Source organism: Rhododendron vialii, chromosome 7a (assembly GCF_030253575.1).
Source record: "Rhododendron vialii isolate Sample 1 chromosome 7a, ASM3025357v1".
Lineage (NCBI taxonomy): Eukaryota > Viridiplantae > Streptophyta > Magnoliopsida > Ericales > Ericaceae > Rhododendron > Rhododendron vialii.
The window spans coordinates 103820-128521 of NC_080563.1; the positions used below are offsets into that span (position 1 = coordinate 103820).

The following is a 24702-nucleotide window of genomic DNA, read 5'->3' on the forward strand; positions in this document are numbered from 1 at the left end:
TCCTTTGTTTTCCTTGCTTCTTTTTCTTTCATCACTTGAAAGAATAAGTAGGGAACCTTTCTCTCCATACCACAGTACCTAGATCATCCATCCTCCATCCATCAAACCTCAAACTCAAGCTCAAAAACACCCCATCAACCTAAAAACCAAAGGTATATCAACTTTTGTAACCTTCCTGTTCGGACCTCTAAGGGGTGCTAGAAGGGTTAAGGCTAGTAATCAATACTAGTCATGACCCTAAAGCTAGCAAGATCCAAAGATCGTGCCAGATGACATGTGGCGCACGCCAGTATCATTAAGCCGTACGCCAGTCATGGCTGTATGTGCACCACTGGCGTGGGGATCATCGATCATCATTTTCTTATTTTATTTCTTATCTTATCACCCGTACGCATGCTAAGAACCAGTTTACTGCTTTCTGTATTTTAGAACTGTGTAATTGCTTGTCTGTTATTTCTGTTCTAAAAGGCCTCTGGGATCCTTATGGTCGTGTTCCAGAGCCCAGATCATGCAAAGCCAAGCACTGACCAAGTAGTGTAACTGGCGTACGGGGTCTTTGGACTGGCGTACGACAGTTTCAATGGGTCTAGTGGCTGGCCCTTGCATGGCAGTTAAGCCTTGACCTCTGTTTATGTTCCCCACACTGTCTATGGGGCGTTCTGTTCATTTTATGGCTCTAAAGCCATCTCTGCTGCCTGTAACTGCATTTATTCTGCTATATTAACTGCGTAGTTTGTACTGGATGTGCACTGATCCTTCCAGAGCCCAAAGGGTTGAGAAACAGAAGCTGTAAGTTTAGATTTATAGGCGCACGCCAGTATACCAGTGGTGAACGCAAGTAGTCTCTGTACGCAGTGGCCTAGCCAGTGCATACAGCCTCCCCTTGCGTGCCTCATTTTGGGACAACGTGCTCCAGTTTGTTTAAAATGCTCACAGACGCTTGTTCTCAATCTATTATCATTTGTTTCAAGTAAATCATCCATCACATTTCTGCCAAATAAATGCAAAATGCTACAGTTTTAATCCCCCTTTAACTGTTGTCCCGCCCTAATTGGCTAAAAAATGATTAATGAGAGAAAAATGCAAATGTTTTACAAAATGTCCGAGTAGAGACCGATCTCCGGATTGGGCGAGGGGGGGTGCCATAAAACCCTTCCCCTCTCTTAACCTGGCTCCCGAACCTCAGATATCGAAGGTGACGACGGACCGGTCTATACCTTTTCAAAATCAAACAACGTAGCAAACGTTTCAAGTTCAGTTCCTTGGGTGCATACCGCAAAACCCGAGTGGCGACTTTGAATTGTAAGCGTTTCGCAGTGCTTCCCAAGAAGGGCGCACCCGATTTTTAAAACGAAAAAAATGGAATTTTTGGGGCGTGTGCCCACAGATTTCCAGTCAGACGACGCGGATTACGACTTCTTGGCGGTTTAGGAGGCTAAGAGCCTCAACGCGATTAGAACGGCACTCGAGAGCCTCGAGGACCAGCTCGAGTTCTTCAACGTGAGTTGAATTTTGATGTAATTTGGTGGTTTGATTTCTACGGCTTTGTTTTTATTTGTGTTTGGTTGCTGAGAAAGGGGAGGACTAGCGAGAATTAGGTTCCTACGGTTCTATCGCCATGTGTAGACACTTCAATTTGGGCCTCCAAATAATCTTTAAGTTTCCCGATGATGAAATAAGGAAAAATATATCTTTAAGGCTTGGATTGTTGCTCATTTGTTACTCCTTTTCTAAACCTCAAGAAAACCCCTTTCCAAACATATAGGGTGGTCCCTGGTACAGTTGCGAAGAGAGAGATGCGTTTGCTTAGTAAAAAATTATTTTTTCCATGACACATTGAAGGTAAAATGGATACACATTTTAATGTATAAAATATCTTTGAGTGAAACCAATTGGGTTAGAAAGAGGACTCGACAAGCTTTCCAACGCTTCAAATCGCGCTTAAATCCGAGTTCGAGAGTGTCCAGGACGGCCCCGCGAAGTTCAATGTGCTGTGCTGTCTCGAAATACCGTGCAGCATTCAAAAAATTATTCCGCCACACAAGATTTCAATATACAACACGGCATTTTTTATTATATCTCGCGGTATTTCAGAAAAAGTTCTGACAGTTGTAGAAAGTTGTCGGTCACGCTTGTAGGTGCAATGATCCGGCCTAGAAGCCACCTCCCCTCTTTGTATTGATCATCATTGGCCCTCTTACCTATAAATACACTCTCCTCTTGTTGAGAAGGACCCCTTTAACTCCAGAGAAAATTACTCTTGCATTCTCTGGAATCTCACACACACACTCACACACACACACTCTCTCTCTCTCTCTCTCTCTCTCTCTCTCTCTTAAGTTCAATAAACTACTGACTTAGGAGGACCTTCATCTCAAAGCATCCAAACAACCACACATCCGTCAATCCTTATTCAAGCTCAAAAGGGATTTTCAATCCAAATCAACCTTCATTCTCCCATCTTCAAGCACATCCAAGCTTCAATCAAAAGGTATAAACAAATTCCTTGGGCTAAACCACGTTTAGCATTGAGGGGAGCCGATCGAGGCCTTTCTCGGTCTTTCTATACCGAGTTTGGGTCTCAACAAGCTTTATATTCAAAAAGCACAAAAAATAGTTTCTGTACCGAATACGTTGCATCGTGTGGCATTTTACAACTCCGCACGGCGTAGTGTGTTACACCGTGCAGTATTTTATTTCTTGTACATATTCCTTCTTATGTTATTCGGTTTAGTCTGTTTACTGCTTTTCTGTGCGGGTACATTCCAGTGTCAAGTTTCATGTTAAAAGTCATTTTTTTTACTTTATTAAATCTTTCAACATTCCAAAAAGCTTTTAACATTATTTTACATGATAAGATAAACAAAAGAGTCTCGTAAATCATTTTCAGATATTCGGAAAATAAAATAAAAAAATTATTTTGCGGGCCTAGGGTTTATTTTGCCATGTAAAAGCGAATTGATTCTGGAATGTGTAGACAGGTACATCGCACGGTGTTTTAATCACACCGTGTGATATATTTGAGTCGTCGTGCAGCGTTTCACATGATATTGACAGACTGTTGTAACACTATTTTTTTACTTTCTATACATTACTCATCCATTTCATATTGTACAGTGTGCACCCAATGTAACACTCCTGAATTTTGGTCAGTAAAAATTTCGTTAAATATTTGAATTTTATTTGAATTACTTATTTTCTCTTGAGTGGCTATATGATTTCTTGTTATTTTTTGTCGTAATTAGATTTTGGTCATTGGTTAACTCTCGACTAGAAACCCTACTTGACCAATTTAGTTAGTTTCTAACCAACTAGTTGGAGGAACCAAGCAACCAACTCACCTAGTTACTAGATGAACCTTTTGGACCTTTTGAACCTTTTGCCTTTACCCATTGGTCCATAATGGTTAGGGTAATTTTTGTCCATTGGACAATAAATTTTTCATTATAATATTTGACTAAAACTACATGTAGTCTTTTAAGAAATCTTATTTTAAGTATAAAAGTACTTGTACTTCTTTTGCCCATTGATCCATAGTTGCTAGGGTAATCTTTGTCCATTGGACAATAGGCCTCCTATTAAAATATTTTGGTAAGTACAAGATATAGTATTTTAATGGTTTATAAAAACATGTGCTAGTACTTATATGCATTGTTTATTAGGGATTCTCCCACCCCTCCATTGTCCAATGGTTATTAACCGCAAGGAGAATTATTATCCATTGGGTAATAGCCTTAATTTTCCTAACTAAGTACAAGGATCCTATTTTATAATCAAGATTTGGATTCTCATGTAGTTTTATTCATTAAAATATTGAAGTATATCTAAACCCTAGATTATTTTAGTACCCTAGTCAATAGATTAGTACTAGTACTTTATTATATTCTAATGGGAAAATCTTAGGCTATATATTTTTGGTACCTAGGTATAAATAGGCATGTGTACATATATACAATATTATATCTGGGTATAGATTTTCTAGAGTACACTATTTATTAGTTTAATGGGAACATGTGTCTAATTAGGATTGTTTAATGGTTTTTGGATTTGGAAGAATCTTATAATTTGTACCGTTATATTATATATGTATATATATGTAGTGTACTAGGAGAGAGAGAGAGAGAGAAAGAGAGAGAAAAAGAAGAGAAAGGAGATGGTACCTTGGCTTGATCTTCCCTTGTACTTAAAATCCTTGGTGTATCTTCCTTCCTAGCCAAAAATCTATCATCTCATAGTCCTTTTATGGTTGTTTAACACCAAATCTTGTACAAACTATCCACCTCTCCACCAAATCTTCCATAATCCAATCCTTGATACAAACTAGCCACGCAAACCTAGGGTTTAGACATTGATCTTTCAAAGATTGCTTGACAAATGTCAAAATTGAAAGAATGAGAGAGAGGGGGGACCAGCCTTGAAGAGAGGAGAGAGAGCCAAGGTTTTGCCTATAAATAGCAAGCCATTCCAAGCATTTCAACTCACGCCTTCACTTCTTGCTCTCACTTCTCTCTAGAAACCATTTCTGTTTTTCCAGGCAGCCTACTGCCCTTCGTAAATCCTCAGTTTTCTCCTGCTTAGGCTAGTTTTTAGAACCAACTCCCTTCGGGAAAGTTGTAGAGCACTTCGAGACCTTCAAGTTAGACCCAAGAACCACCCCAATCGGTGAAGAAATGACAAAGATATTGTCATCCAAAGTTCATTAAAAATCTCAGATTTCCATATCCAGACAGCTTACTGTCCCTTCTTTTATCCCCATTTTTCTCCTACCTAAAGTAGTTTCTAGGATCAACTTCCTTCACGAAAGTTGTAGAGCGCTTCTAGAGCTTCGATTTCGACCCAAGAACGATCATATTCGGCCAAAGATTGACCGAGTTACAGCCATCCAAAGTTCGGTCCAGATTTACGAGTTTCACCACCTGTAGAATCTTCCAACTAGCTTATTCGGCCCCGACTAGTTTCGGATCAAGGTAGATTATTCTTACCCCTAACTCTAAGTTTATCCTTACTCACTTACTTACTTATTCCAAGTAAAACGTATGTTGTTTGATCTTTAAGAAAGAACGGTTTTCGAAAGTTAAAACGTTACCATTCGTATTTTGATATTTCAAGGAGTATGAGCTTGCATACATGAATCGATTGTGTTACATGTGATATATTATAGAGTTGGATGATCTTGTTAGATTACAATGAATGATTCATGCTTACTTTGTCCTACCGCGGAGACTTTGCATGTAAACGAGACACGAGAACCAAGAAAGTGGAAACATGACACCTAGGGTGTGGTTAATAAAGGGAAATGTTTTTCGAGGAAGAAAATATTTTGAAACTACATTATGACTGGTTTTGGTTGCATAATGTGAGTTGTGTGTGTGCGAGTGTAAAAGAAACATTTGAAAATGGTGAAAAGTTTTTGAATTCGCAATGTGGCCGGACTTGCCCATTGTGTGAAGTGTGTGTGTGTTCCAATGGAATCCGGAAAAGCGAAACCATTGTGAGGTTGTGTGTGTTCCAATGGGAATCCAGGAAAAACGGAACCATTGTGAGGTTGTTTGTGTTCCAATGGAAATCCGGAAAAGTGGAACCATTGTGAGATTGTGTGTGTTCCAATGGAGATCCGGAAAAGCGGAACCATTGTGAGGTTGTGTGCGTTCCCATGGGAACCTGGAGCGGCGGAACCATGGTGAGGTATGGCTTGGTTACCCGCGGAGAGGAGCCAATGCAAGATTTTGTGTGCCAATGGGAACCCGGTGCGGCGGAACCATTGTGAGGATACTCGGGAACCCGGAACGGCGGAACCGAGGTTGGGTGTGTTAAACAAATGGTTTTTGAAAGGTTGATTTGTAAATGAAAATGTTGACACGGTCTACGACGAGTCGCGTAGGAGAAACACGAAAAATCTTGGACACCAACGATAGTTGATTAACAAATGTGGATGTGTGATTGTTATTGTATATGATCTTCTGTTTATAAGTTTAAGGTTGGTGGGTAAGATTTCCTATTGAGCGTTGTAGCTCACGGTGTTACCCTTTTGGTAACCCTGACATATTATATTGGTGGTGACGCCAGTATAATATGTCAGACCTCATAGATGAACAGGGTGAGATGTACACCTTGGAGGCATTTGGAGCCGAAGAGCTAGCCCGGATGGAGGAACAAGCGGAGCAGTAGTTAAGAAACTTAGTTCCCTCCCGTTTGTAATAAAAGTACTTCTTTTAAGTTTTGTTGTAATAACGAGCCAGACTCTATTTGGTTTTATCAATAAAATGTTTATTTAACGTACCCAAAATTCAGAGCGTTACACCCAAGCACGCCGATGTGTTATATTCAATCTTGTGTCCCTTTCCCGTACGTGTTTTAATCAAAGTTAAGTTTTTCAAATGATATTAAATCCTCCATTTAAAATGTTAAGTAGAGACCGGTCTTTACCGGGGGAGCGAGGTGCTTTTCAATAAAACTTTCCCCGTTCGTAATGTGACTTCGAAACCTAAAGTCTTAACATTTTCACTAGACCAAAAGACCTTTCCTCTCAAATAAACTCTCGGTTTCTCAGATCATCCATCTCAAAAATCCGGGTGGCAACTCTTTGGGCACGCCGATCGAGGAGCCCACACCATGTTTTTCACCATGAATGAACAAGGGATTTTTATCACTAGGTACAAAAAAAATCACATCTTAATTCTTATTACGGTAAGATGAAATACTTAATTATCACTAGGTTCACTTTTTACAAAATACATTTACCATTAATAGAAGTACCACCCAAGGATTTTAAGGTACTGGGTTTTAGGGTTTAGGATACCCTAGGGTTTAGGGTACCCTAGAATTTAAGTTTATGCGTTTTCATAGAGCCCTAAAGTTTAGGCACTTTCATAGGGTACTCTAGGGTTTAGGCACTTTCAAGATTTAGGGTACTTTCATAGGGTTTTAGTATTTCATTAATTGGGAGTGATCTGGTGGGAATTACTTTTTATTTTCTGTACCAACACATAAAGGTCAAATTGTATTTGTTTCAGTCAAATTAGTGGAATGTTTTGTGAGATTAAATTCTTTCCGGATGAGGTGGAAGCCCCATGGTTTTCGTCACCCATTGTGGACCCTACCAAGCTTTCACTGCAATAATCTGGACCGTTCATTTTGTAGAGCCTGCAAAGTTGTATGTTCATGTGAAAAATCAGCTTGATCGGATATTAATAGCTATGTCAAAAAATAAATTTTGATTTATAAAAAAGACGGTCATGGTCAAAACTTAAAAAACTATTGACAGAATGAGGCTATTCGTTTTATAAACCAAAATCTAAATTTTTATATAGCTATTAATGTTCGACAGAGTTGATTTTTTGCGTGGACATATTAATTTGCGAGCCCTACAAGATAAATGGTTTAAATTATTGCAGTGAATGCTCGATAGGGCCCACAATGGGCGGTGGCGAAAATCCCATGGTTTCCATCCCATCCGAACATAACACATTCTCATTTTTTTTTATTCCCGAGATTTAGATTGCGGTTTTTTTTAGTTATGTTCAGGATTTATCACTGTTTTTTTTTTTTTTTTTGCATTTATTATGTGCTTCTTCTTCTTTTTTTAAAGAGATTGTGGTGGTTAGTGTATCTATTGTGCATCCTTTTTACGGATTGTGGTATCACTTCCAAAATTACTTTTGTCACCCCAAATTTTATTCCATTGACATGCCATTCTAGCATACCAAACACCAAATTGGAATGCAAATTTCATTCTTGCTATTGGTTCCTAACCACAACCAAATATGGAAATGAGAATAATTATTCCAGTCTCAATTCTTCCAACTCCATTCCAATTTACATTCCATTCCTCCAAACCAGACGCACCCTAAGAGTAACCATAATAACAATTAGTATAATGGTCCTAAAAAGGCCCCATAAATTGAGCGAAGATGACTCTTGAATCTCTTGTTCAACAAAACTAGAAAGGGATCCCATTAGAACATCTCCAACTCATACTCCATAACTCCAAATCTCCCTTCATTTATTTATTTTGGAGGAATTATGCATTCCAACTATCCTCCATATTTACCTTCATTTTGGAGGATTGATTTTCATCCTTTATATTTAGAGCATAGAGATCCGGAAAATATTTAATTATTGAAGTGTTTAATAAATGGTTAATTGGAGAATATGGTTTATTTGGTGGTTAATTTGAATTGAGGACTAAAATAAAAGAAGTGAGACTTGAGAGAGTGTGTGTGTGATAAAAAGATATATGGGTATAAATAGGGTACGTGGGTGTGTAGGAGATAACATTTCATCCTCCCGTCTCTCTCTCTCATTCGATCTCTCTCCCCCTCTCTCAACTGAACTCTCTCTCTCTCCCCTTCTCACTCAAAACCTTGCTCCAACACCCCAAAACCTCAAGAAACAACCTCCCTTCAGCATCCCAATCGCATTCTTGAGCTCGAAAATCCTTGGGTCAAACTTGAATCGAAGTTTTGAAGTTCAAAGGGACTAAGGCTCATTCAAATCTCGTAGATCTTAGTTATCATCGCGAGGTAGAGACTTATTTACCTCTTTTATGTGTTTATATGATGATTTGGTGCAAGAATCGAGCTTTGATCGTCTCCCTTTGTTCATTTGAAAACTGTCAGAAAACTACTGAAATCGAATCCCTAGACTTGGGGGATCGATCCCCCTTTGTTCTGTTTTCATCTCGTGACTGCAGGGACCGGTCCCTGATGGAGGAGGGATCGATCCCCCCTCCCCTCTGGACAGCCGTTTTGCTGTTTTGTTCTCTTTGGACCTTATCGACCCCCGATCATTTCTAAACTCTTTTGGACACTTCCAAACCTATTCTTTGCATGTTCAACTGACTTCCTACGAATAATCGATGTTATCCTTGATCCGTTGGCCTCCCATTAGTAAGGAACGAATAATAGTTTACTTGGTTAAGATATCAATAAGATGAAACTTATGATTGAATGATTACTTGTGAACGTTTGTGGCATATTTGTGATATTGTTTCATGACACACTTTATGAATGATTGTGGATTCAGGGAAGCCTTAACTTGTGTATTGTGTGAAGGAATAGTTGTTGTGTGAAGGAATAGTTGTTTGGGTCAGTGGTTGAATTAGGAGGTCTCGTAACACAAGGAGTGGTAATACGAAGACTTTAATGGTCTCGTAACGCAAGGGGTGGTAATACGAAGACTTTAATGGTCTTGTAACGCAAGGGGTGGTAATACGGAGATCCTAGATGTTGGTGCACACCGTAATGCTAGGGGTGGTAATACGGTGACTCTTGTGGGGTTAAACTGTAACGCAATGGGTGAAAATACAGTCGGTGGAGATTGGTGTTAGTGAGTCGTGTCGAAATTGTTGATTTGCTTGAATATTGTGAACTATATGGTATAAGGTGATTATAACATATCTTAGAACAATCATCTTGAATGATTGGCATATCTTTGAGTTGATTGTATTTCGTCGTTTGAGCTAAATCCTCTTGTTTTCTTTCCTTTGCACTTATCCCCATGTTTGCATATAGAATTGGTAAAGTTTTGCCTACTGGGCTAGTGTAGCTCAATCTAATCTTTTTTTTCAGCTTCAAATGTTGGACAATAGCATGCATGCATTGTGTATTTAGAAGTGAAAGACTTTTGGAAGCTAATTATTTTAGTTACTTAATCATCTTTTGTAAAGGACTTTCTTTTGACAAAGATGGGTTTGTAATTACTCATTCTAGAAATTCCTTTTGACTAAACCGTTTGTAACTTAATGGTTTGTTCGTACATATATTTAAGTTTCCTTTGGGGCCGGAGTGCCAAAGTTGTATAACTCTAATCATGGGGACTTGTTTTGTAAAGTTTAACATATGGGAACTCTTTTGAGTATAATTTATGATATGTGAGGGTCTTTTATCAAGAAGGATTATTTATTTATATTGAAAAACGAGAGCGTAACATAGAGTACAAAAAATTTACGGAGGATCTCCTCCATTTTACTATTCACCCTTGTCATATCCATTTTAATCATCAAATTGGTTTCAGTACATTTATCTTTTTTAAAATTGGTACAAATCAAAAGATATTCTTTAAAATAAGATTAATCTTGAGTATTTATGTATAAAAATAGAAATATGAAAACTTGAATTTTTGAGAGAGAGTGATGAAGTTTGAGATTTGGAGTGAGTTCTTTAAAATATAGAGAAAGAAAAGTAAAACTGTCTAAATCTATTTTTTGATTATAAAATAGTATTTTGCTCCTCCAAAATGAAGATTTGGAGGATGTTGGGTTGAAGAGCATCTCCGATGCAATCCTCCAAAACACATTTTCATCATCCAAAATACCTTTTTGAGGACAAAATGGTGTTTTGGAGGATGATTTTGCTCCAAAACATCCTCCAAAATACCTTCTTGTTTTTTCCCTCCATTTCTCCAAATAGAGAATACAATTTTTTTTCATTCTCCAAATATAGAGGACGAAAGTACAATTCCTCTTTAATGTATGATGGGTTGAGCACTATTTTCCTCCGAAATGGAGAAATTGATGTCTAAATACCTCTTGTAGGATGGGCAGGAATTGGTTTTTTCCTTCAAATTAGAGAAATGAAAGAATTTTTTTAAATGAATAGAGTATGGGTTGGAGACGTCCTTACTACTGTATCAAAACAAACAGAAGCATCTCTCTGCCTCTCTTGTAGTCATCGTCCCTCCTCCGGCAATGTCGTCAACACCAATCGGATCAACAACTACAATTATGGGAGAGGAAAAAGAAGAAGAAAGAAGGAATGTTGTGAAATTCGGGAGTTTGGAGGCGTTGGAATATGTACGGAAGCTAGCCAACGGACGTGGGAGGAATAATCCATTCCTCCTAGACACTAGCGGAAAGCATACGCTCTTCAGAAAATTCCAACAACGGTGGGAGATGGATGGGCCTCTCTTCAGGCGTATTGTACTTCTTTAAGCGGGGCCGAATAGTTTGAAAGGCTGGACGACTCAAGTCCAACACCCAGTGCGATTATCAGGGCTTAATTTCAAGCAAAGAAAGACGCAGGAGTATGTTGATGCTTATGGTGCGGCACCATTTTTCCGAAACACTTGCGGACACCTCAGAGGGAATTAACCTGGTATGTGATTCTCAGTTATGGTTAATTAGTATTCACCTTTTTATTCACTGGCTATATTTTAAATTGTTGTGCAGCGGGCCCCTAAAGGACCCAACCACAACTCAATGATCGTTGATGGTCATGATATTGGGAAAACAACAAACCAAAAGAAAAATCAACGGAGAAACCAAACAATAAACCAAAACAAATAAGAGAGGTCAAGATACACATGGTTCGACTTATGGCGGTAAACCTACTCCACGGGCAAGCAAACGAGAGACAAATCCACTATGTGAAGAAAATGATGCTCCGAATAGTTACAATGGTGACAAACAAACAAAGCTTTCATAAAGAGACTCTCACCAATCCCAAAATACAAGTTCTCTCACTAAATACATACTCTCCCTTATTAAGTCTCAGACGGAACGAAGTTCCACAGACGTGACCGAATGTCACACAGAGACAGTTGATTCTAATGAAACCCTACGGTTTCAACCAGAAAGAATCGCTGAAATAGATATCTTCCAAAGAGCCGGAGACCTACAGAACCCACCATAGAAGAAGCAACCAGATGCAGATGAAGATTGAACAGACGAACCCTAAGGTTCTACAGATGAGACACCCCCCCTCCCCGAGAAGTCCTTTTACTAATGAGAGAGCAATACTATAGTTATAGCCACAGATTGCTTCCTAAAGTCAAAATCGATTATGTTTCCTTTACATATAGAGTCTAAAACCAATAAGGAAACTCCAAAATCAATATTTAAGAAGTCCAAAATATAGCCAAAATCGGCCAAACCACTTGATTTCCACCCTGGAGTTCAAAACCTGATTTGACCGCCGGGTGGCCTTGAATCTCACTCGTTATTATAATCTTTTTTCCTGCAAACTAACAATTTGACGTTAGTGACTAAAAAGATAATAATAACATCTAAGTGAGCACCATCAAGAACTAGAAAACATATGATATTGGGGCTTCAATATGTCAATATTTTACGCTCATCAGCGCATCCACAGTGGAATAATCGAAACAAAAATGTTGCAAAGGTTAGCAATATTTGTTCAAAAAAGTGCTCACATTGGAATAACCAAACTTAGCAACCTCTCAGCAATTCATCAAATTTTGGCTTTTGAATAATCAAAACTAGCAATATTTTACCAATAATCAAATTTCTCTCTCAATCAAGTATATCATCATTACACAAAAATATTCTCTCTCTCTCAACAATGTTTTCAAAAAATAATTTTAAAAAACTATACTTTTCAAAAAAATTTGTTTTTTTCAGAAACGTTTTTTTTTTTATTTACAAAAAACTGTTTTTTCAAAAAATTTTAAAAACTGTAAGTAAATAAAGTGTGTGTTTTTAAAAAAACTGTTTTTGAAATTTCAAAACTCTTTTTACACAAAATCTGTTTTAAAAAATTGTACTTATAGAAAACTGTTTGTGTAAATACAATTCTTTCAAAATTTCTCAAAATTGTATTTAGAGTTTTTAAGTGAACAAAGTGTGTTTTTTGAAAAACTGTTTTTTGTTTCCAAAAACTTTTTTTTTTTCAAATTTTTTTTTATACAACTGTTTTTAACATAAACTGTTTTTTTCTTCAAAAATCGTTTTTTCAAAAAATATGCGTGAAATGAAGGGAAAAAATTTGGAGGGCTCATTGATTTTGATTATGGGCAAAAAATAACCAATGTGGGATTTAACATTGCTAACTTTAACAACCTCTAAATGGATAATCAAAATCTGATGTGACATGTTTTGATTATTCACATTTGCCTATTTCACTCCTGATGCTCTCAATTGTAAGAATTGTATTCCTTTGGCATCCAAAAAGTAATGGACACAAAAACAGTACCAATTAGGGGTGTTCAAGAAAATCGCCCGAACCGTAAAATCGATCCGATCCGGACCGAACCGTCATATTTGGTCTGGTTCTGTGGTTCTGCGGTCAGGTTATGGTTCCAAAAAAATAAGAACCGTTAATTTTGGTTCGGTTACTGGTTCTCAATTAAAGAACCGTGGTTAGAACCGGACCGGACCGTTTAAAACTAATATATATATAATTATATAAAATAAATATATGTGTGTAATTTGGTAAGTTAATCTCTTTCTTGCTAAACTTACTTTATTTAGAGATGAAATCTCATTCGTTAGGAAAGTTTTTATTTTCTTTCTTCTTTTTCTATTCTAATAGATTACTTTCTTATTCTTTTAATTCTTTGCAACCTTATTTAACGGATTAGTATAATTTCAATCTCACGTCTTTCTTTCTCACACACCGGTGATAGGTTTGGATACTAATTGGATAGAATCGGAACCGTAGCCGAACCAAAACTGGACCGGTTTTGCGGTTTGGTTCTGGTTCGGTTCCACTCATGTATTGGTTAGGTTCTGGTTCTCAATTTCCTAGAACCGTTTGAAATGGTCCGGTTATTGATTTTCTAAAGAACCGGATCAATCCGGACGGTGTACACCCCTAGTACCAATGAACGGAAGAGCGTCATCCCAGTTAACAAATGTTTGTTTCCAAGAAAGAAAAACACATGAGCGTTTCCAAGAATGGAAGAACGGAAGAGCAAGTATTTAAATTTTTACAATTTAGATTACATTCCTGTCAATACACTATCGGTATTCATAGGGCCGGTACCCATAATCAATTTCCTAGCAATCCATTGTTCAAATTAGAAAATAAGTGTTCCAAAAAATTACAAGAAAACTAAGAGGAAGCATAACGAGGATCTATTCTAATTATATAAAGAGAGAAAAGTTTTTGGTGTGACCTTTTTTTTTTTTTTAAATCATGTCACAAAAGTGTTTTTCATAAATTCCCTTTACAAAATAAGTTTCTACAATTATCTTTGGTATGCTATTACTTGGACAAAGCGGTAAAATTATTAGGCCCAACACAACTGGCCCTTTCTCCCACGTCTCCTTTCCCCACCCCCACTATATATATTTGGACTAAACTCATTTTTGTAGTATGTTTTTTTTTTTTTTTTATCAGACATTTTTGTATGTTTGCTCCCATGCATATTCTTTCCATTATTTTCTTCCCTATCGATATCCGTTAGTTTTCCTGGGAGGCAATGTTTCATTGATGGTGACGACGGCACGGGACATCACGTTGTGCTTCATTGATCAACTTACTTATAAATGAGTGAGTTTTGCCTTAAAAATATATATAGTATTTTTTAAATACCTTCGTTCCATTTTTTTTGATATGGTTCTATATTCCTCAATTTTTTATTTTAACTAACAATCACTTTCAAAAGTTGCAAATTGATTTATGCCGCAGTGTTCATATTTGAGGAACAATAATTTTACAATCACACACAAACACTTACACGAAAGTGGGCCCCAAAAACACTGTGCAAATCTCGACACATTTTTCAATACATTTTTCTCTCTATCTCTCCACTTATTACCACTCATTACATCAAAAATAACTTTCAAAAAGTTGAACTAAACAAGATGATTGTTGTTTGAGGAATTTTTATGAAAGATAGTCGTTGGGTCGAAAAAAATTTGCACGCGCATAATGGGCCTAAAAAGGCCCAATAAATTGAGCGAAGGTGACTGTCGAATCTCTCTTGTTCAAAAAAACTGGAGAGGGATCCCATTTACTACCTACTGCGTCCGGATAAACAGAAGCATCTCTCTCTCTCTCTCTCTCTCTCTCTCTTCGTCATCGTCCCTCCTACGGCAATGTCTTCGACACCGATCGGATCAATGGAAGAAGAAGAAGGAGAAGAAGAGACAAGGAATGCTGTGAAATTCGGGAGTCCCGAGGCATTAGAATATGTACGGAAGCTAACGGACGTGGGAGCAATGACGCGGCTACTCCACGAGTGCATTGCCTACCAAAGAGCACTAGATGTTGACCTGGAGAACATCCTCTCCCACCGCAGCGATCTCGACAAACAGCTCTCCAACCTCCAGAAATCCGCCGACGTCCTCGAGATTGTCAAGGCCGATTCAGACTACATGCTCTCCAATGTCCGATCCACTTGTGATCTTGCCGATCAGGTCAGCGGCAAGGTCCGTGAGCTCGATCTCGCCCAATCCCGTGTCAACGACACCCTCCTCCGCATAGACGCCATTGTCGACAGGGCCAATTGCCTCGACGGCGTCAAGAAAGCCCTTGACTCCGAAGACTTCGAGTCCGCCGCCAATTATGTCCAAACTTTCCTTCAAATTGATGCCAAGTACAACAAGGATTCCGATGATCAGAGGGAGCAGCTCTTGGCTTCCAAGAAGCATCTAGAAGGCATTGTCCGGAAAAGATTATCAGCGGCTGTGGATCAGCGTGACCATCCCTCAATTCTCCGTTTTATCAGATTATTCCCCCCTCTCGGCCTCGAGGAAGAAGGGCTGCAAGTCTACGTAACCTATTTGAAGAAAGTCATTGCCTTGAGATCCAGGCTCGAGTTTGAGCAATTGCTGGAACTCATGGAACAACAACAACAATCCTCCTCTGTAGCAGCAGCAGCAAATCAGCAGCAGGTAAACTTCGTTGCTTGTTTGACCAACTTATTCAAAGATATTGTCTTGGCAATCGAAGAAAATGGCCAGATTTTGCGGAGTCTATGCGGAGAGGAAGCTATCGTTTATGCAATATGTGAACTTCAAGAGGAATGCGATTCTAGGGGTTCTTTAGTTTTGAAAAAGTACATGGATCATAGGAAATTAGCTAAATTAACCTCGGAGATCAACTCTTATAAGAGTAGTAATAATTTGCTCTCTGCCGGAGTTGAAGGGCCTGACCCCAGAGAGATTGAGTTGTACTTGGAAGAAATATTGTCCCTTACACAACTGGGTGAAGATTACACCGAGTACATGATCTCAAAGATCAGGGGTTTGAGTTCGGTCGATCCCGAGTTGGGTCCAAGAGCCACAAAAGCCTTTAGGAGTGGAAATTTCAGCAAGGTTGCTCAAGAAATTACTGGGTATTATGTGATATTAGAGGGATTCTTTATGGTGGAAAATGTGAGGAAGGCTATCAACATTGACGAGCATGTACCTGACAGCCTCACCACTTCAATGGTGGATGATGTCTTCTATGTTTTGCAAAGTTGCTGTAGGAGGTCTATGTCTACTTCAAACATTAACTCTGTCATTGCAGTACTTAGTAGTGCAGTGAGCTTGTTGGGCAGCGAGTATAATGAAGCATTGCAGCATAAAATGAGGGAGACCAACCTTGGGGCAAAGCTATTTTTGGGTGGCGTGGGTGTGCAAAAGATTGGAACAGAAGTTGCTACGGCTCTGAATAATATGGATATTAGTAGTGAGTATGCACTAAAATTGCGACAGGAGATTGAAGAGCAATGTGCAGAGGTGCGTGAGCTTCTTTCTTTCATTTTGTTCACTTTCTCATTGGCTTTCATTTTAAATCTTGCCTTAAGGTCGACTTTTGAAGTGCTGTTATTGCTTGCAAGGAAGAAATAAAGATAGTTACTTACTAAATACTAAGTTTACTTATCAGAAAAATGGAAATACAGGACTGTAATGGCTCAACTTGGTTTTGGTAGTCCTTGAACTGAACAATGGTATATGCAGTGGTACGAATACCTCATAACCTAATGTGGAGCGACTAAGGTGTGTTCCACTAAGGGTCCTTAAAAAAAAAGTCCTTATTTGCAATTTTCAAGCTTAAAAATAATAGGTTTACTGAAATAAAAAAAATATGCTATATGGATCCTGCAAAAAAATTCAAAAAATATTTTCGTAAACCCATTATTTTTAAGCTTGAAAATAGGTCCTTATTTTTTAAGTACTTATTTGGCTTAGCGGGACGGGGCCTAAATACATTCACCTAATGGTTACTACAATATACCAATGGATTTATATTAGAACAACCTTCATATTCCAACTATACTGAGATATTCTATTACAGTGTTTGGTTGATTAGTGGGTACCATTGCGAAATATGGTGCAACTCTAGAGCTTATGGTGTTCTGTTCAAGCAAACTATTATGGATTTTGTCTATGTAACTCTCAAAGAGTTATGGATTTCGACAGAATTCGGGACTGAAGCTCCGATAGGAAAATTCCAAAAATAAAAATTAAATTGGAGGACACAAGACGTTAGAACATGTCCAAATTGTATTTGTATTTGTTTGTTATATTCTTGTTGCTGAGGAAGAATAATTAAAATTCCAAAAATTAGGCTCTAATTAGAGTAGAAGTACCATATTTGCATTCATTCACATATGCCATTACATCATTTGTGTTTGTCCTTAAATCATTCATAAAAATGGTTCAACATGAAGGGTTGCATCAGTCACATTTGTCATTGTGATCTTTCAAGTATCTTCTATCACATAGAAAACCTTCCTAACATGTCCCTGAAGTGCCTATGGAGCTCTAAGCGTATCCTCCCAAGCATGTTTTGGAGTGTCCAAATGAAGGGGGAAAAAAAACAGAGCAAAAACAGGGCTTCATTTGAGTGTTGGACACGCGTCCGGAGAGTGTTTGTCCTGAGAGTGTTGGTGTTTGACACTTAAATCAGGCATTGTGTTTGATGTTAGATGGAATGGCAATCTGGTTTAGTCTTCCTTTTCGGCTCTGCTGGGGAAATGTTCATGTTGTTTCATAAAATAGCTTGTCTGGGCACTCTAGCCTGTAATCTTTCTTGAATGCCATTCAGCATTTCCCAAGTAGGTGACACTGATTTTCTAGCTTGCTTGCTTTATTATTTTTATGTCTCTCCAACAAAGTTTTAACAGGATGAACTTCTGAGGTGATTTTATGATGCCTTTTTACCAAGTTATATTGTATCATCAGAGGTTTTTTACATAAGACATTTCCCTCTCAGATATCTATTATGTGCTTTTTCTTCCTTTTTTCTTTTTTCTTCTCTCTTTATTTTTTTCAGTATTTTTTTTGGATACATATTCTTGATAGAGTATCTTGTGATGAAGATCCTTAAAAGTATTCTTAGAGTCCATACTTTTTGCTCTGTGCATGTAATATGGTAGTTGCAACTTTTGCTAGCTGAAGAATATATTCTCTATGTTGGTTTTCAATATGGTGTTCTTTTCTTCCAGGGTGGCTCTACTAGTATTTATGTTGGTCGCTTGAACTGTCTGGGCTAAAAAAAATTCACAACTTTTTTTATACATACAAATTTAATTTTTCTTTAGAGACTCCTAAGCATGGGTTGCTGCACATCGATTGGTCTATTGTCCACATTTGAGCTTATTTTTTGCCTAGATTTGTTATGTGGGGTGACATTCTTAATTGTTTGTTGAATGAATGGTTTTGTTTTTTTCAGGTGTTTCCCGCACCAGCAGATAGAGAGAGGGTGAAGTCCTGTTTGTCTGAATTGGGCGAGATGAGCAACAGCTTCAAAAAAGGCTTGAATGTTGGAATGGAGCAAGTTGTAGCGACTGTGACACCTAGGATCCGTTCAGTCTTAGACAGTGTGGCAACAATCAGTTACGAGCTGTCTGAGGCTGAATATGCAGACAATGAGGTGAACGACCCATGGGTCCAGAGACTTCTTCATTCAGTTGAGTCTAATGTAGCATGGTTCCAGCCACTAATGACTGCAAATAATTATGATTCATTTGTTCATCTTGTCATTGACTTCATTGTGAAGAGGCTTGAAGTGATCATGATGCAAAAGAGGTTCAGTCAGCTTGGCGGTCTTCAGCTTGACAGAGATGCCAGAGCTCTAGTGAGCCATTTCTCAAGCATGACGCAGAGGACTGTTCGAGACAAGTTCGCTCGCCTCACCCAGATGGCAACTATCTTGAACTTAGAAAAGGTTTCTGAGATTCTGGATTTCTGGGGTGAGAATTCTGGACCCATGACATGGAGACTTACTCCTGCTGAGGTTCGGAGAGTGTTGGGTCTGAGGGTTGATTTTAAACCTGAAGCAATCGCTGCTCTTAAGTTGTAATCCTTATCTGTATAGTACCTTGAATATTGTTTCTACCTTTTTACCTACTACTTTATTTACCTTGAATTTACTTTGTTAATCTTACATCAGAGGGAGGCAGATCAACAAAAGTGGAAAATTTTCCCAGAACGAGCTTTTTTGAATTCTACTTTCGGCTCATTTGTGCTACTTTGTAACCTTATACATTCTTTCATCATTTCGGTTGTGTACACTTGGAGTCTGTTTGAGTTACACTTTTATTACTTTTCCCCATTCTATAAAATCAAATTTAGGGGTGCCTTGAGAGTTTAATCCTGATCTCAAATGGGTAAGTGCTAATAAGCACGGACACATCTACCGGCCTCACGTATCCGTGTCCGACACGTGTCGGTCATGGACACGACACTCTCTGGACACGTATTGAACATGCCTAAATACTTGTCCAATGTTTTTATTATATTTCTTTTACTTGGACACATTGTGGATACTCTAGGACATGTTGGCAACACTCATGGAACATGCTAAGGGCTCATTGAAATGTCTCAGACGTGTCCGTGTCCTAATTTTCGGAGAAATGATGTGTCCCCGACATGTTCATGTCCTAATTTTCGGATAAATGACGTGTCCATGTGTCTATGCCTGTCGTGTCCATATCCCGTATCCGTGCTTCTTAGGGTAAGTGGAAAGGCTGCAAATAGCTGAATATCTCTCGGATTGCTTTGCTCTGATGTGCCATTAGACAAAGTGATTAAGGACCCAGTGGACCAATTTTGAGTATGCCTTTGTAAAGGTCACGGTGCATTCATGCGTTTATCAGCTTAGATGGTTGTGGGTTTAATTCTTGGCTTTTCCAGCTGATTTTGCTGTGTTGTGCAGAGTTGAATCAGGCTTGGATAATGCAATATCTCAAACCCGAGTTTTCAATGGCCTGTTTTTAAGCATGGGCTGGTATGTCTAATATTTCAAGTTACAGTTTGTGTTGCTTTTTCTGCAGTACATGGGGGACTTCAAATTACTGATGCATTCCTTCGGATAGGATAATAGGTATTTGGTTTTTGCACATTTGTTCATGTGATCTCTTTCTGAATCATGCTTTACTTTTATCTTTGTAACGGAGGGATCTTATTCATTTTCCACAAATTGAAGAGAATCCTATTATTTTGTATTGGTCATAAGGTAAGCAATTTTTTGGTGTTCCTCTAGGATGAATTTCCACAGGGAAGTGAGGTTGTGGGGGTCGTATTGGTTAGTTGATGCCTCTTAATTTATGTTATCAAATACCAATTTTTTGATGAAGTGTCTTGGAACAATACTTAAGGTAGTGGAAAACTCAAAGAGATGAATTGTTTTGAAAGTTCGTGCTTCAGTTTTTTTTTTTTTTTTTTGGGTAATTACTTCGGTTAATTATTTATTACCTAAAAGAACATAGTAAGCATATCCAGGGAACTAATATGGGTGATGCCCTATGGTGCTTGGGTTTGTTCTTTATGGAATGATATTGTGATTCATATTTTCTGCCCAAAATGGATTTGTTTTGATATGCATCATGCACCAAGTTTTACACACACAAACATGCGACGAGCAATTTCGAAATTGCAGTACCCGAGGCATCAAGGAACACACTAAAAGCATATTTTGTGTATATATTGATGATAAGTCTTCTTTGTTCAAATGTAATGACTTCTTAAAATTCAACAATACTCCATAGTTCATAAAGTAAGCATCATTTATCATTTGCATTGCAGATACATTCATAGTAAATGAAACAATAAGCCTTAATACGTATATCAGAAACTTGGTCAATCAATTTATATGTTATACACTTATACATCATCCAAAGAAGAGGATTAATAGGTATAGCCTTTTAGTATGTCGTTGAGAAGGCCGATCAAAAAAAAAAAGTAAGTCGTTGAGAAGCTTTAGATAAGATTGTCAAAACTCGTACTTTTGCTAAGCCTTTTGTTAAAAGTAACATAGGTGAGGGTTTATTTACCTCCTAGGTCCTGCAATGGAACATTTTGGCCCTAGCGTTGCTCAAGCTTCAGAAAAGTCCTATTTCCACTAGAGTCCCTGCCATTGTAAATAATGATCCACAGACTTGGCCTTTTTCTAGTTAATACTTGGGAGCTCCCTTTTCATCCAAACTCCAGAGGCATGTTAGTATGTTCTCTATCTGGAATGCCTCCTGTACGTGGAATGCCTTGAGGGTTCATCAACCTGCTGCTTCTTGGCAAAAGTTAGTTTGGTTCCCTGAGCGTAAATAGCCAAACAGATCATTATCTAGTTCATGTTTTGCACCTTCTCTCTTTGACTTTCATAATAAAAATGCAGAATTACTTCAAACATTCAGTGGAGGTCCACAGGGTAATGATGGATCCTGCATGTGATTTGTCGTTAATATAGTCTTCGGGTTTTTTTTTTTTGTGGAATATGGAGACTGAGGTTAGTTTGAGTATAAACTTAGTGTTTTAGAATGGAAATGGATCCTCTTCAGTAACTGTCCCTTATAGTCGTTGGAGCTCTCTCACACTCTGAGAAAATTGTTGAATTGTCTGGTATATTATTTTAGAGATTCCAGGCCCTTCTAGAATTTTAGCCCGTACCATGGACCCCTTAGAGAAAAACATAGGTCAAGTGAGATCTAGTTGCAGAAAAATGATGTCAGAAGAGAGGACACTACCTGTAACAAATAAGTTTGCAATATTAACTGGGATATTGTTTGTCTCAGCAAAAGAGATGGTGGGTTGGGTATTAGAAAGGCTAAAAATATATTGCTCTTATTACTAAACTTGGTTGGAAGATGCACACCAACAGGGATATCTTCTATTGGTACAGCCTTTGGAATGAGGTACCTTGTGAACATTTCTTTCAAGATTTGGCCCATGACCACAGATGCTTCTTGATCAGAAAAAGTATTCTTAAATCCAAGAGTTTTGGAAACAAGGGATAAAGTGGATGTTTGGGAAAGGGAATGATATTTCCCTCTAGAATGACTAGTGGCGTGGAAACTCCTATTCCTTCTTTGTGCTAATATTGAAGACACACTGACATGGTCAGGTAATATACATGTACTGGGAGTGGCTTTGGAAGATTTATCTCAGAAGATTTAGGGCTTCCTTGAGTTCATTCTTCATTTTAAGACCTTGACTAACGACCAAAGAAGTATTAGAGGTATGACTTCCGATACCAAGTGTCTAGATGTAAGCTTTACTGCTGATGATAATCTCCATCTCTTTAGATATCGCCTGTACAATGTTGATGTCCGGACTAGTTTGATTAATATGTAGGTTCTGGATGAAGCAACTCAAGAATCTTGAGAGGAATGGATCAATGATCACGTCCAGTCTCAAGAATACTTCAGTGGAGGGATCCCAAATCCCTTGGAATACCATATTTGCTATCATTCTTTTTTCTTCTAAGATTTGCTAGGAACTATGAGTTCGGATTACTAACATGATCATATTGAATATCCAGCTGAGTTAACGAGGAGAAAATTTTGGAAGCATTACTAAGATGGCAGTTAGTAGAAGAGCAATTAGACTAATAAAATGGAATTTTGCTCAGCCTGGAAAACTCAAGCTGAACATGTTCTAGAATGAGAAAGCCTTTAGGAATGGGAAAGGCTTTTGGATGACGGGCTATTATGCTAGACTACAAGACTACACCCGTATTGAAGCTGAATTGTGGGCGATTTTTATGCTGTGTTTGGAAGTTAGGGAAAATGGGAGAAAAGAAAAGGGGAGGAAAATAAGAGGAAAAGTTTACTACTCCCAAAACATGAAGTTATTATCTTCTTTCTCCTTAGGTTCCAAACAAAGCCGGCTTGACAGAGATCATAAAGCTTGACAGAGATCATAAGCCAGGGGCACTTCCAAGTTGAAGTGGAGACCCATTTTTAGCAAGCCACTCTCAGGGTGCATGTCCGGATCCGGTTCCTTAGCAATTCAAGGGCCGAACTGTTACGGTTCAAAGAAATTGAGGACCATGCCCAGACGAAGTCCTACGGCCTAACCAAACCAATCCGGGAATCACGGTTTGGTTCCGGTTCAGATCACGGTTCCACCCCTAACTTGGACTATGAAAGACAACTTCTAGTGATCTAGTGACTATTGCTCTGATATTTGTAACTTTTAAAACCTTGCGATAATTTTTACCGGAATAGATAATTCGAAGGAAGGTAATCTTGTCATTTCCCAATGTACCAACACTTGAATGAGTGAGAATAATACAGACACAAAGATGTACTATCTCACGTTTTTGCTGATTGCCTTTAGTTTCAATGATCTACGTACATTTGACCTCCCAATATTTTAAGTTTTAGAACTAATAGAAAGATACAAGTACACTAATATATTCACCCAATAGTAAATCTATGGACGTACGTATGTACATATTGCACATATATATAGATGAACAGTCATGTTTGGATAATCCACAGTTCCATACCAAAAACCATGGACTGAACCATATATAAAGGTTCATAATTTTTTGAAATCGGGACCGGACCATTAATCCACGGATCCGGACCAAAATATACAGTTTGGTTCTGTTCAAACCGATTTAGCGGTTCTTTCGGATTTGCTGCAGTCCTAAGCCGCTCCACTCCACTACCCTCACAAAAACTTGATCATTGATTGTAGAGCTCTATGGAGAGATGTGATCGCGCCAAGGGTTACACTCTATGTGAGGGAAACCAAGTAGTAGATAACCTAGCAAATATGGGACCGCGCCGTCGATGGTGTCACCAGTTATGCGGCGAGCCTATAGGAGCCCCTTCTAGTTGCAGATACCGCTAGAACCTAGTTTTGAGAGGTTTTAGTTTTGTTTTTATGTTGTCAGTCTATTTCCCACTTGTCAGTTGGAGCCTGAGACTCTCCACCATTTCTATTTTCCTTGTATTGGTTCTCAGGAAGTTTGGGAAACCTCTTTGGTGTCTTTGGTCATTATGCCGCACCAAACACCAGATTTGGCTTTGGTTAACTCAGCTCCTGATGATTTCAAATATTTTCAGTCATAGCTTTCCGGGGGTAATGGATTCATCAAAACAAAGCTACTTTTGATGGTATTAGGAGTTATGCTCATGATACCAATGCTCTGATTCTTGAAGTGATCGAGTCCATTCGGGTAGCTATGAGTCATTTATAGTTGTCTTGGTCCTTTACCTCGGGAGGTTGGTGTCCTTCCTTCTAGCAGGGTTAACAGGATTCAAAGGCTAAGTGATCATTTGGATGAAGAGGGTCAGATGCTCCTGGTTGTTATTGATGGAGCTTGGGACAGAGATACAAGAGCTGGGGAGGGTTTTGTGATCAAGAGTCCAACAGGGAGGTGTTGCACCAGCAGCCCAATAGTTTATTTGATTCGTCAGCTTTGCATTCCGAGTATTTGCCTGTGTGGAAACTTTCACATGATGTTGTGAACACAATTTTCTCCGTGCTAATGTTTCCACTGATTGTTTGACAATGATTCATTATTTGAATCGGAAGCAAACATCCGAATGGCAACTTACTCAGCTTTTTGCTGAATTAACTTCTATTTCTAGTCTTTTCAATTGTATTTGTATGTGTAAAGTTAATCGTGAACCCAGGCAAGATGCTCACGCTCTTGCCACGCGGCTAGGGTGCATGTCTAGTCGTGGTTTTTATTTCTCTTGTTTGTATAATTATGCTATGGTGTTACGTATGAAAAGAAAAAGGAATATGATGTCTTGTGACAGCGCTGATTCAAAATAGACATAGCTGTAGTTTTC

At 38.4% G+C, this 24702-nt stretch overlaps 1 protein-coding gene across 1 annotated transcript; it reads left to right on the forward strand.

Moving 5' to 3' along the window:
- The first annotated feature begins 14671 nt into the window (after nt 1–14671).
- On the forward strand, nt 14672–19145 carry LOC131334372 (conserved oligomeric Golgi complex subunit 4). The gene is made up of 2 exons (XM_058369350.1): nt 14672–16408; nt 18348–19145. Exons 1-2 carry the CDS (start codon nt 14780–14782, stop codon nt 18975–18977), a joined length of 2259 nt encoding a protein of 752 aa, XP_058225333.1. The 5' UTR covers nt 14672–14779; the 3' UTR covers nt 18978–19145.
- The last annotated feature ends 5557 nt before the right edge of the window (nt 19146–24702 follow it).

What these genes read in the sequence shown, in the direction of transcription:
- LOC131334372 (XM_058369350.1), top strand. Translation starts at nt 14,780, where the DNA reads ATGTCTTCGACACCGATCGGATCAATGGAAGAAGAAGAAGGAGAAGAA. An exon ending in TTGAAGAGCAATGTGCAGAG is followed by an intron (nt 16,409 to 18,347) that starts GTGCGTGAGCTT and finishes TGTTTTTTTCAG; the next exon opens with GTGTTTCCCGCACCAGCAGA.